The sequence below is a fragment of the Leiobunum rupestre genome, chromosome 6, assembly GCF_980474605.1.
Source record: "Leiobunum rupestre chromosome 6, qqLeiRupe1.1.hap1, whole genome shotgun sequence".
Taxonomy (NCBI): Eukaryota; Metazoa; Arthropoda; class Arachnida; order Opiliones; family Sclerosomatidae; genus Leiobunum; species Leiobunum rupestre.
In genome coordinates this window covers 26220125-26234869 of record NC_143389.1, presented here as the reverse complement: position 1 = coordinate 26234869, position 14745 = coordinate 26220125, and the positions used below count along the sequence as shown (strand labels likewise).

The 14745-nt window shown below is 38.2% G+C and overlaps 1 protein-coding gene across 1 annotated transcript; it reads left to right on the top strand.

Moving 5' to 3' along the window:
- The first annotated feature begins 4817 nt into the window (after positions 1 to 4817).
- On the top strand, positions 4818 to 6085 carry LOC149940518 (uncharacterized). The gene is made up of 2 exons (XM_090178397.1): positions 4818 to 5182; positions 5877 to 6085. The coding sequence occupies exons 1-2, from the start codon at positions 4834 to 4836 to the stop codon at positions 5888 to 5890; spliced, it is 363 nt and encodes a 120-aa protein (XP_090034523.1). The 5' UTR covers positions 4818 to 4833; the 3' UTR covers positions 5891 to 6085.
- Positions 6086 to 14745: the final 8660 nt, after the last annotated feature.

Below are 14745 nucleotides of genomic sequence, written 5' to 3'. Positions count from 1 at the left end.
TTGATACTACCATAAACGTAGTGCGAAATTGACGAGGACTAACTAGAAATATAATGTTCAACCAAATTGAGCTAAATTTAAGAAATGTACGTTATTTCAAGTTGCAAATCGCCGAAAGAACTGATATGGGCAAATGAACAACTTCTTGGTCTCCGATTTCCAAAATGTCAATTGGGCTGTATCATTTGGAATTTTACCACAAACGGTTCGACAGTAATGACAAGCGATTTTGTGTAAAATCATGAAATAGTTCAAATCATTTGATTAGATAATAATTATTTATTTGATTTCTTGTATAAATGACAAATAGTCTTCTTCGTTAAAAGGTAAGGTATTCCTTTATCATAAGCCTAACTGGCATGTTGATTTCGTAAATTAATTTACAGTATTTTATTACATTATATTGATCTCAATTTAGAAGTTATGTTTATTTTTTGATTTATGTACATATCAAGTGAAAAGTCTTTTCCACCAAATCAACAGACGTCTACACATCCAACTGAAGTAAAAATAACAGTTCCACCGAAATGTTGAATTTTTAAACCGTTTTTACGTATCATTATTAATTTTACACATATATATTTATATTTATTTTGGTATAATTATTTAAAGGTAGTATAAAATGTACAACCCTTTAATTAGATTGAGAATTTTAAAGGTTAATGGAAACATAATTTATTTTTATTCAAAGTTTCTTTTATGCGAGTATATTTTTGTAACGCAGCTCGACTGCTATAAGACTGCCGAGATCCTATGGTTACATCTTAAGCATCCAGTAGCCACGTTCGTCTGTTGTTTATTGTCCTCGACGATCTAATTATCTAAGCGGCCAGTGCCTACCGTCTCTTTTCGCGGTGCGGGAAAGATTTAAAGCGGGGTGGCCCAGAAAGCAGATTCAATCCCAAACCTCTTGCCTGAAATGCATCTCAGTTTCACCATAATCAATAACGTTTCAGATTATATTACGATGCCCTTAGCGTAAGACAACAATTTCCCTTGGCCAACGAACCATTAATACGTATAGTAAAGTATTTTGGGACTCTGAGTTCTACCGCAAGAGCACATAATAGTAAAACTGTACAATCTGGGATCGAACCCGGTTCCTGTTGCTTCGAAGCTAAAATACCAACCATTCCGCCACCCCCCTAAAGAAAAGTCAATACGTTATTAAGTAATTAAGATTTAGTTTCAGAAGATTAGGAGGTTCTCTGGGAAGTACCAATGGTGCATGGTATAAGCTTCCTTAGGACTCAGGTCAAAGCTTTTTTTCCTTACGTCTTTTTATATCTTGTCCACTACATCTTGTCAACGATTTCATGATTTAAGTTATAATAATAATACTAATAATAATAATCAGCTAGGCTAGCACCCAAGACACCATTTTAGGCCTAAGTCATCAAGCGACTTTTAAAGCTATTAATTCAGGTGGCCGGGTTAAAATGCGTAGGAGGGTGGTGGCAAGCCCTTCACGCCCTTCAGCTTTATTGATGTGAAGTATTACTTCCAAACTAAAACGGCAAAGATAAAGGGATTACAGAATTATTATTTCACATATCAAAATTCTATACCGGAAGTCCAAACCACTAACCTTCAGTGAAGCTGTGGGTTCGATGCGGATGGCCATCATTAAAGAAGGCTTTCCCTCGAACGGCTTAACCGAGGCAGAAATGGGCACCATCCAGCGTGGAGTTCTGGAGAGGATTGACGGGATACCTTCGGGTAACCCTCTTCCTCAATTCCTGCAATTCCAGCTGAAAGGAGGTGCCCTGGTTTACCTGTGTAAGGATGACTTCACAGGTAAATGGTTAAGTCAGGAGTTCGACCGCAACGAACAGGTTCTCCAGGGAACGAAGCTTTTGGTAACAAAAGCCAGTGACCTGCCGAAACCTTTTAAGGTCGCTCTCCGTACAAGGGATGTCTGGACGAAGGACCCTAAAGTGCTCCTCAGGCGTCTTCAAGCCTTCAACGGTGCGCTGAACACCAGCCGCTGGAAGGTGCTGGGCAAATCCGAGGAACCGGCTGCCATCCGTTGGATTTTTCTAATGGATGGTGAGTCGGTCAACGCCATCAAAGCGGCAGGATTTGCCGCTCAGACAGGTTTGGATAGGGGTATCTTTAAGATACTCAGTCAACCAAATCAAACCTCAGTCGTAAGTGCTGTAGAGGGTGTGGATAATTCTACACGTATTAATGATTCCAAGTCTAACGACTCGGTAATTTCAGGACTAGAGGACCTAGAGCCTCTGCTCAGCGATTACTCGGAAGGGGATACGCTGACAGAGGACATCAAGAACCTCAGTGTCTCGGACGGTGAAGAGGTCCAAGGCATGGTGGCTCAGCCAGATGGAGCAGTAGTAGGGGAGACTGGTGGTACTAACCTAACCAGCGGGAGTGGTGTGGTTTCCACACCCCCCACTGGGGGGGGGGCGGTGTCACTGGTCAACCTCCAATCTAGGCCCGTCGCCATGAGCATTAAGGTGGTGCAGATAAATCTTCATCACTGCAAGGCAGCCTCCGCTGTACTCTGTCGAAGGCTTGCTAAAGAGCAAATTGATGTTGCTCTTATTCAGGAGCCTTGGATTGCCAGGGGTAAAATCCTTGGTCTTAATAGTGCAGGTAATATCTATTATGACCATAATTCCGTTTCTCCTAGAGCTTGTATTTTGGTACGCAAGGACATTCAGGCCCTTCCGCTCTCAATCTATCACTCTAGGGACACTGCTGTGGTTAAAATCATCTCCCCTTCTGCTGATGGGAATGATGAACTCACGCTGGCTTCTGCTTACTTTCCCTACGATGATGCTCTGCCCCCACCATCACAGGAGGTGACCAATCTGGTCAACCACTGTGAGCGGTCGGGAAAGAAACTCATTATAGGTTGTGATGCAAACGCTCACCATGTTATCTGGGGCAGCAGTAACTGCAACGATCGTGGTGATAAACTAATGCAATATGTGATTAGTACGAAACTCCATATTCTTAATAGGAACAATGAACCAACTTTTGTTACTCGTAACAGAAGTGAGGTCATTGATCTCACGCTGTGCACAGAAAATGTCGCAGCTCTTATTAATGACTGGCATGTGTCTAGTGAACCATCACTGTTGGATCACAGACACATTTGCTATACAGTCAGGATGAAAGTGGTTCAGGTTTGTACCGAACTTCGTAATCCCAGGCGAACTAATTGGCCTGGTTTTAGGGATGATCTAAATCTTCATCTGAAGGATGATAAGCCTAGGCTGTCATCGGTGCTGGATTTTGATTTGGCTGTTGATCGCATGCAACATGCCATTATCGACTCCTACCACCGTAACTGTCCGGTGAAGTCTGCCAACCAGCCAAGGCTAGTTCCTTGGTGGAACCTTGAGATTGGCAGGCTTCGCAAAGAGTCTAGGAGGCTCTTTAACAAAGCTAAGAGGTCGGGTGACTGGGTTGCCTACAAGCAAACCCTCACTGCGTACCATAAGGCCATCCGCGAGGCCAAGAGGGACTCGTGGAGGAATTTCTGTGAGAATATCTCTGATATTCCTAGTACGGCAAAGTTAATGAAAATTATGGCCAACGATAAGACTAAACATCTTGACACTATCAAGTTGAAAGATGGCAGTCATTCTTCGTCGGGTAAGGAGACCCTAACTCATATGTTAGATGTACTCCAGAATTACAAACAGTACTGATTCTGACCCCCTTCCTATTAGGATTGCACGTACCAAAAGGGAGGACTGGGCGGTGGCGAACAAAATTGTCACGCACTCGCGACTTATTTGGGCTATAAAGTCTTTTAAGCCCTATAAGTCTCCAGGGCCGGATGGGATACTTCCCATTCTGTTGCAGGAGGGCATTGACATTGTCTGCCCAATGCTGAGTAGAATCTATAGGGCTTGTATTGCCTTTGGATATATTCCTAGCACCTGGAAGCTTTCTAGGGTGATCTTTATTCCGAAGCCAGGGAAATCTAACTATCTCGAGGCTAAGGCTTTTAGACCAATAAGTTTGACTTCTTTTTTTCTAAAGATTTTGGAGAAATTGGTAGACAACTATATTAGGGAAGAGGTTATTTCTCATACACCTCTCTCGACGGCTCAGTATGCCTACCAAAAAGGCAAATCTACTGAGACTGCCCTTCATGGCATAACCAATTGCATTGAAAGGGCTATCAACTTTAAGGAAATAGCATTAGCTGTGTTCCTTGATATTGAGGGCGCCTTTGATAAGGTGTCCAGCGCAGTCATCATGAAGGCTGCTAAGCGCTTTGGCATTAATGACACTCTGTGTCTCTGGCTCAAAGCTATGCTTACGAATCGTGTGGTGGTATCCTCCCTGCTCGGTGAATCCCTTATGATCTCCACCAGCCGTGGTTGCCCGCAAGGTGGTGTTCTATCACCTCTGCTGTGGTGCCTGGTTGTGGATGAGCTTTTGGTGAGGCTAGACAGGGATGGGTGCCGCTGCTTCGGCTATGCGGACGATATCGCCATCATCTTTACGGGAAAATTCCCCAACACTACTAGCGATTTAGTGAGAAGGGCTCTTGCATCAGTGGAAAAATGGTGCAGGGAAGTTGGTCTTACGGTTAATCCTAGTAAAACGGTACTTGTTCCTTTTACTCGTAAAAGGCTGCAAAACTCTTTTAATGATATCTCCTTATTTGGGACTATTTTGAGGGAAAGCACGGAGGTGAAGTACATTGGTGTTATTCTTGACAACAAACTAACGTGGAAGCCTCACCTTGACTGTGTAGTTAAGAAGGCCAAGATGTTACTTTGGAGGACTAGGAGTGCAGTTAGCAGGTCATGGGGGCTTAGCCCTAAAGTGGCCTTCTGGCTGTACACCATGATTATCAGACCACTGCTCTCTTATGCTGCAGTGGTCTGGTGGCCAAGAGTCCGAATTAAGACTGTGCAGAGCGATCTGCGCACCCTACAAAGGCTGGCTTGTGTCAGCATCACAGGAGCTATGAGAACAGCCCCAAGTGCTTCTCTAGAAATTCTCCTGAACATTCTTCCTCTTCATCTTTTTATAGAGGAAGCTGCTGCTATGGGAGCCTATAGGCTCAACCAGAATGGTTGGTGGAAGGCGAATACTTGGGATAATAGCCACACCAAGATCTTTCGGGAAATTTCATGTCAGTTACCTGTATATCTCATGGGTTCTGATTTGATGACTACGAAGCTGCATTTTAGTAAGTCCTTCAATACTTATTTTCCAAGCCGTACAGAGTGGGCCAATCATAGTACCCTCGGGACCAGAGGAGAAATCGTCTGGTTTACCGATGGATCTAAGACCCGCTCTGGCTCAGGTTCGGGGATGTATTGTCTCACTAGCAATCTTGGCTTCTTTGAAAGCCTTGGTGTCTATGCTAGTGTTTTCCAGGCGGAAATTGCCGCTATCTGCTTCTGTGTTGATTTTTGTCTTAAGAAGAAGCTTCATGGCAAGGTTATCCAAATTTATTCGGATAGTCAAGCAGCCCTCAAGGCTCTCAACCAGTTTCAGGTCTCTTCAAAACTGGTTTACAGCTGTTTGAACCTCCTCTCGGAGCTAGGCACCAATAATAAAGTTCAGCTCTATTGGGTTCCTGGCCATCGGGGGTACTATGGTAATGAGAAGGCCGATGTCTTAGCCAAGAAGGGGGCAGAGGCTGGGTTCTTTGGTCCTGAACCTGCCGTTCCTATCCCCTCTAGCATAGTTCGCGGCCTTATCTCTAACTCCATGACTGACCGTCAACTCAAGCTTTGGCTTGAGATGGATGGCCAAAGGCAGGCTAAAGAGTTTATCTCGGGCCCCTCTAGGCAGAGAGCTAAGGAGCTGCTCTCGCTTTCCAAATCTAATATCAGGTTGGTCATTGGCCTACTAACAGGTCACTGTCTCCTTAACAGACATCTTCACCTGATTGGAATCAGTGATGATCCAATCTGTAGGGCATGTCAGGCTGAGGAGGAAACCGCCTCTCATGTGCTTTGTAGGTGCGATTACTACGCGGCCCAAAGATTCGAGCATCTTGGTATGCATCAACTGGAAACTTCTGATTTCTATAATATGCCGGCCAAGAGGATTCTCCGTTTTGTGTCGGATATTGGACTTTTTAAGTCTTAGGGTTCGGGTTTTTGCACAATGGACCTCTGGTCGACGTGCGCGAACGGGCATTTCCAAAGCTCTTCACCCCTTCATCAATAATAATAATAATAATAATACCGGAACATATATAATCAACTATTTTAAAATTCAATAGCAATTAAAAATTCATTTCTCAATTATAACAAATTGAGTAGGCTATTTCCAATTGTTAGGTATCGTTTTCATAGTGGTAGAGGAAAGATATCAATCGCATACCTGCGAAGAGAAATTGCGTACCATCAAGCCGTCACGTGGATTTCGTCTGAAAGTGAGGCCAGCGAATGTTGAGGTTAATTCTTCTAGTTTTCACAAGGTTGTGGACAATAATCGAAATTGCAAATACCGGTGAAACGTAATCGCATACGGTAATGTCATAAGTTTATGATATACTAGCTCCCTATAAGTTAGAATCCGCCATAGATCTAACGATAAAGGGAGTAGAACCCTCCTTGTTGGGTAGGGTGCGCCTTCGCTTCTCTCTTTTCTCGCTCATGGCGTTAGTCTAGAACGATAGTAGAAACACCAAATTCTTCTTTTAGAGGAAGCGTGCCCGCCCTGAAGAGGTTTTCTCTCTTGAAACCTTTATTGTTTCGTATTTAGTGTTTATTTTTAAATTTTCCCTTAATTAACATATAAACAACAATATCCGAGCTATAAATTATTAATTATCATTATAGTTTGGATATTTATTCAAATATAATTTCTTAATAATGAGGTACGTGGTTTTAGATTAATGAAAGGTGTTCTAGTAGATATGAGAAAATAAAGCACTACTAAAGCGGGGATACTTTAGTGGGATAATTCCTCAAAAACCACCGTATTTCACACTACGTATAACACGTGGTTAGAAAATTGACGGGAGGAAATTATGTATTGGCCCAAATTCCTGAAAAGGTTATACTCCCTTTAAGAGCGATTTCTCAGACTCATCAGCCTTTCTTTTTAGCTTCTTCAACTTCCGTCGCTAGCGGAAACAGCTTTCTCCATGAAAACGATACGAACAGAAGCGGGCGGAGCTAGCCCTAACGACGCTTTGTTTTAAATTTTACATGGGCGCCTGGGCGGCGTTGGGTTTGTTGGCTGGTGAAATCCTTGATTTGGGGGAAATTTCAACGAAACAACTAATGTGTTCACGTTTTGCAATTCTATTTTATTCATGTACAATATTCGTAGTTTAAAGCTTATTTCTTCGTGACAACTCGCGTTAGGCTTAACGAGATTCGATCCCGTCTTCAAACGAAACCGGATTTCACAGGCAAACTCATATTTCGATTTTTCGCCATCAGATGGCGACAAACCACGACTTCGACGTCTTGGGAGAGATCGCTGTTAACGCACAGCCTATGTACGATTCGGACTTATAGCGAGCTAGTACATTAAAGACTTCCGGTATTACTAGATGCCACGCTTTTCTATTTAACCCATTTTTTATAATTTTATATAGCTAATTTATTTTAATCAATAAACTCAGTAAATTATTGATAAATAGTAACTTATTCTCGAAGTTAATTATAATTAAGGACTACTATTATAATTTTATTCCGAAACTCGAAATTTGTAAGACAATCTCCCATAGATGCTGTTCGAATCTAATCATAAATGTGTTAGCTGACTTCGCTCAACCGACTATGAAATCTATGAACCAATCTAAGCCTGAGAAAAAAACTCGAAGGTTGGTAATAGAAAAAAAGCTCTTTATAATAAATAATCACTTTTAAAGGCTTACGTTATATCATTAATAACAAAAAGTAAACATTTTTGTTTCAAATTCTTTAGTATAATTATTTATATTTTAAGTGTATTCCAGTGTTATTGTAAGATTTAAAGGCGACTTCTTACCGACCCTTTTAAAGTATAGAAATCACTCTTCAATTTTTAGTCGGTTTAGTTTCCTATAACTGGCTTACCGACCATCAATCTGTAGTAGATTTTATGTACGTTGTAGAGTCGGCACACAGTCCATAGAACCATTATCCCCGTCTCAGCCGACTACATAAGCCGCGGTCACACATACCTTCTGCAACGTTGGCAGCGATTCGTGACGTCATCGGGTCCAAGTCGGTTTTTGTGAACCAAGAGCCTTTCTTTTTTTTACAATCGTGACTTTTTTGCGCGTAAAAACTTTTTTATGCCTATTTTAGAAGAAAATGTTTCGCAACTTTTCGTCTATTTGTTTAAAAAATACAACAAATTTCTTCTGGGTGCATTCATTTTAATTAGAATGTTTTGAAACGTCACTCAAATGCGTGAGCAGACGAATTCCTAATTATATGGCTATACTACGCATGCCCAATTTTCTTCAAAACTCACTGGAAATAGAACGTGCACAAAGAGATTTTCAATAGTCGGTAGTCATCTCGGAATCGACAAGTCTTAAAACCGTTTCTCCGCCGGCTACTAAATAGTTAGTCGGTTTTTTAAGACACCGAGTTGCCAACGTCTCGGAACCGTTTCCCGTCCTACTACGAAATGGGAAGTGCTTTTCTAGTCGGCTAACAATTTGCCCGTCTGTTTAACGGCTGTTCATAAGACCTCGAGGTCAATGGTCTGACTATATAAATACGCATGCCAGACGACAGTGTTTCCTTCGTAACGTGGCCCGATGGCTTTTGGCTACTGGGGAACAAGCCGTCATGTTAATTTGGGTCCCTGCCAATTTTAACGTTAATTCGAATAATCTTGATTTCATTTTAAATATCTTAAACTTTTTTCATCGTCGAACCGTTTTCCATCTGAACTAAAATCAGATGAACCTCCAATAGTTTTGGGTATGATGTTCCAACAACTTGAAACACGTTAATATTTTTAAATATTTCCGTAAAACCCTTGAAGCACCTCGCAGATTCCTAAGATTCCTCGGGAAACTTATTTGCAAACACTGACAATTTGTGAAATAGCATCTCAGCGAGTTAAAAGGAAAACTATTTACTTACCTCGTGTTTCTGCATTCACCATTTAGTCCGTGCAGCATTTTGATGATAATATGTAGAGGACGCTATACTGTATTTGTAAAGAAAACTGAGCTGAATCCGAATTATGATGGTATTGGTTTGTCGGCGGCGTTAGGTGGGCGCCAGACCATTTAATATTTAATTATTTTTTTAAATACATTACTGAAGTAAAAGTATGTTAATTACGGTATAATCTATCTTGTATAATTGTTTTATTTAAATAGGAGTTGTATTTCACCATCAGTTGGAAAATGTAGTAAATCCGAGCACCCCCTTGAATATAATTTGATTAAAAACTGCTTTTTCGAAAATATGAATTTTTATTTTTTATCAAGGAAGGACATTTTATCTTGTATGAGAAGATTCACAACTTCTATGGTACCAGGTCGCGGAGGGGGTCAGGTGAGCATCAAGTATTATTAAATAATTAAATTTATTTTATAATTGCATTAATTAAATTTAATCATAATATATTTATGATAGTATAATCCACCTTGATATAAAGGCTGAACCCATTTCGCCACCTCGGGGAATATACTCAGCCCTCTACTGTGTTAATTATATATTCCAACCTTTTTTCATGGTTGGTGATGCTAATGTAAGCAAATTTAAAACTTAACACAATTAAATTTAAATATTTAAGCATTTAGTTGGACTCTACGGAAGGAAAATGTCTGTTTAAGACAACACCTACCGTTGCAATTTGATGTACGAATGAATGAGTTAATGAATTAATTATTTATAATTCTCAGTTAACGTTACTCTTTTAATACAGGAAGGAGCTTTTATAAGCGATAGTAGTAAAAACAAGGATAAATAAAAATAATACTAAAAGTAAATAGATTGTTATTAATAAAAATATCAGAGCCATTAATAGAACATTAACATTAATGCCAGGAATTTATAATAAAATAAAATTTTCCGGTTGGTTTTGTCAAACGCAGCAGCGTCCGCTCTGTTATAAGGCTCTTTGGTAGACAGGATAATAACTCCTCATTTGGCAAAAGCGCCGGATTAACTCGAAATCGAATGTTTTCAAAATGAAGAAAGTTTGTGGCCAGTGGCTAGACATTTATCCCCGACGGACCACAGCGAGCATCTCTCTGACGATGTCATTCATCCCACTCGCGGTTTGAAGCGAACCGGTCTGAAAAAAGGTTTGGTTTAGTCTGTCGTTTTCTGTAAAATTATAAAAATATTTACTTAATCTTCAAACATTAACACGGAAATCTTAATTAAACTATATGACTCCAAAACTTCATGACTAGAAATCCAGACAAAGAAAAACTAGTTCTTCAAACAAAATCAGCTTTCATTTAAAACGAGCTCTTCCAGCGAAGATAAATCCCTTTTCAGCCGCGATATTTCTCTACGATCGATGTAAGCGTCTGCTTACGATAACTAGATTCAAAGACAACCGAAAACTATATATTTCTAATGTCATCGGTTGAAACGACGTCTTACGGCTTGTTGTTACGCGATTTCTCTTCGCCGATATGCGATTTCGAAAATTTCCCCAACCTTGTGAAAACGAATTAACGTTAATATTGGCTCAGATCAAAATAAACCCTTTTGCAAGTACGGTTAACTTAATTTTGAATCAATAGAAATAATCTATAATGGGTAAATTTTGAAAACATAACGTGAAAAATAAATTGAAACGCATTTTGTATATTAACCAAGTTCGCTTCTATCTTTTCTAACTGGTATGCTTGGTATGCGAAGTATGCTGGTATGCGTTTTAATAGCGCCCTTTGCTAAATGTCAATCCCAAGAGTAACAGTAAAGTTTTATATTATTTAGTTAAAAGGAACCACCTATGGACTGCATTGTAAAGGATGATAAAATTACCGAATAAGTAGATTAGTCCATTATATTATTTAGATTGGAATCACGAATATTTTATTGAACCCGCATTTAAATTCAGTAAAATGCTAATGATTACGTTATAAAGTAAACCGATATTTTAGCAGCACTTTAAAGTTTGATTTCATGTTTGAAAATAGTCTTTTAACCACGATCACGTTTCAACTAAAAGCTTGTTGCTTGAGGTGGCCTCTTCCAAGATGAAACGTCATGGAAGACGTATAATTCCTGATATCAAATTTGATACATTGGTGGCCAAGTAGTAATTGTCGCCAATGGCAAACATTTCCCATTAGAGAAAATCAGTAATCGGAGTTGAAATGGTCTATCCTAACTTGTGGCGGCTATTTACAAGTTGAGGGAAAATATTTATTTGCATACTGAACTCGTAATATCTTTACGGTCTCAACGATGTCCGATTTAGGTCGCTATAGTGAAAATAAATGTCACGCATTCTATATGGTAGCTTGATGAACATTTTTGAGGTGTTCAAATATACACTAATGTTAAAAAGAAACAACGAATTTTCAAGCAATTTAGAATCTCATGTAAAATTCGCAATTTAGAATCTCATGTAAAATTCGCAATTTAGAATCTCATGTAAAATTCGCAATTTAGAATCTCATGTAAAATTCGCAATTTAGAATCTCATGTAAAATTCGCAATTTAAAATCTCATGTAAAATTCGCAATTTAGAATCTCATGTAAAATTCGCAATTTAGAATCTCATGTAAAATTCGCAATTTAGAATCTCATGTAAAATTCGCAATTTAGAATCTCATGTAAAATTCGCAATTTAGAATCTCATGTAAAATTCGCAATTTAGAATCTCATGTAAAATTCGCAATTTAGAATCTCATGTAAAATTCGCAATTTAGAATCTCATGTAAAATTCGCAATTTAGAATCTCATGTAAAATTCGCAATTTAGAATCTCATGTAAAATTCGCAATTTAGAATCTCATGTAAAATTCGCAATTTAGAATCTCATGTAAAATTCGCAATTTAGAATCTCATGTAAATTCTGCTCTTTTTATTATGTGAGGCCTACTAACAACGAGACATCCCGAAGTGTAACCCACCGATTTTGTTCACACTCGGGGGATTGGTAGACCTTCGTGTATCATGAAAAATCCTAAAGGGAATTTATTCAATGGGCAACCGTTTTGCCATGGCAACGAAAAATGTTTTTGACAACACAAATATTAAATTTTCCCATTGAAAATAACATGGGATTTTGGCCTCAAATTGATCCAAAGTTGATCAATTTTGAAGGTTTTTTAATTAATTTTTATCTATTTTTAAAATTTTTGGCATTTTCGAAATTTTTAAATTTCTTAAACTTTTTCACAGGGGGGGGGGTCCTAGAAATCGGTCAGAATCCCATGTTATTTTCAATGGGAAAATTTCCATTTGTTGTTGTCCAAAATATTTTTCGTTGCCATGGCAAAACGGTTGCCCATTGAATAAATTCCCTTTAGGATTTATCAAGTTACACGAAGGTCTACCAATCCTCCGAGTTTGAACACAATCGGTGGGTTACACTTTGGGATGTCTCCTTGTAAGTTTTATCTCAGGTGATAGCGACAAATTCAAATATACGTAATTTACCGTTAAATATCGGCCCGTCACCAGTGGAGGCGCCCCCTGTACTGTGGATTTTTTAAAAATTCCAATTCAAACCTTTGGTCCTACCTAAATTATTAAGTATATTGGTTAAAATAGAAAATAATTTTATAATTGTCAGTTTTAATTATTGGTTTAAAAGTCATCTAATTTTACTTTTACGCGAAACTGACACGTCAGTTTACCTTTGAAAAATATGTATTTAAAAAGTGTTCCCCACCTTGTGCATTTTAAGGCTGGTGACGGCGCTGATTAAATCTATCTTAGAATTTGTAATATAATCAGTTTATTATGCAAAAATTTTCCCACTACTTTGAATTCTTTGAATCTCGAGAAGAGCCTAAATTTTACCAAAAAATTTAGCTTTATCGATTTATCCATTCCAAAAAAAAATAATGGAATTACACTAATTCAGTTGACAAAAGGTAGTTGGGACACTCCTCCAAAATGAAGAAGAGTCGGCTGATGTAAAACCTAGCCTACTTTAAAGAAATATTGTCGTATAATGTAAATTTATACAGTAAAATAATATACGTAGATCTAATGCCGGTGTTCCACAAAAGCATTTGTGCAGCCTATGATTTTAAAAAACCCTTCGTTTTAAGAAGGCTGATTTTTAAACCTTTCATATTGGCTCGTTACGCTCACTGCGCCAATCGATTTAACCTAATACAGCCATTTGCATTTCCAATGGTGACCTGCCGTTGAGATAAACTTATTTGCATTACAAACCGATAGTTTTAACCCCTTTATTGGGCTAGAATTGAAATCTAAAATAGCCAATATTAATGTAAGCGAATCGATTAAATACATTGTTTTCCAGTAACTGTAGTTCTCTTTTCAATTATTTCATATCTAAAAAAAATTAAGAGTAATCCTCTGTACCTCTTTTGGCTTTGGTCAAAGACTTCGTTTAAATTGAACGTTTATAGAATAGTGGCATTATAATACGCCCTTTTCATAAAAATATAATATTTGTTTAACAAAAAGGTATAAGCTTTTTTACAATTTGATGACGTTTACAGAGGCAAAACTAGAAAGACCTACAAAAATAAAACTAAATGTATAATTATAAATTATTTTAGTTTTCATCTTGTTGTAAACGAACCTTTGAGTGTACTGCCAGCACCTCTTACAAGTCCCCCTTCACGTTTATAGGCCATTTTATGGTGTTGTCTTCACCTGTCACTCTCAAACTTAATAGTAAGTTTGACAAAGACAATAAAGGACATTAGGGCAGGGGATATAGCGAAGCACTTTTAAATCCAACTCATTGAACTTGCTCTGTTGAGCGCTTCTGATGGTTTTGCACAGTTGAAGACTGCATTTCTCTACGTACCTGATGGTACTTGTACTGAGGTACATCCAGTAACGCAAATCTGGGGAAAATCGGTTTTACTTGTCGTCATAGTGACGTAGGAAGTTACTGAATGGTGTTATTTCTAGCCAGCATTGTTTTTTTTAAGATAGCGGCGAAAAATTAAACGTGGTGAGAAATATAATTTTCAATAATTAATGAGATGGTAAATGACGAAATCTAAAGCAAACGACAGTAAACCAAGGCATACCATTTTTTACTGATAAGTTCAATTAAATGGTAACAAACTTGAAAAATAAGCATACCTGTAAAAATTTCGTAAAGCAAACCAGTAGAATTGTTGATTAAAACTACAGTATATAATTTTCTTGATTTTCAGCGATTTATTCGGAATTCTCCTCCCTCCAGCTAAACTGTAAACCGCTTTCCTCCAAGATTGTTTTTTGACGAGCATCATATGGCCAAAGTGACGTTAAATTGGAAACGCGAAAATGCGTACAATAACAAAATATTGGCATCGATTATTCATCGATGTTTTTGATGAGCGTTACCGAATGTGCACCCTTTGTATCATATTATGAAAAGCCGCTGTACATAGCCTACTAAAATCCGTTATAAATTTTGAACAATGATAATAAAAACTAATTTTTACATTTTACAACTAAAATCATTCTTAATTATCCAATATTTGATCTTCTAAATTATAGGATAAAATTTTTCGATAAGCATATTTATTTAATCCAAAAACGGATATGATATAAAATCATTTAATTAAAATATAATCCGTTTTATTCCTATTTCAGTATATAATTTAAAACCGAACTTAATCCAGTTTAATGACGCAGTTCTAAAACCCGTATTTGTGTTGTCA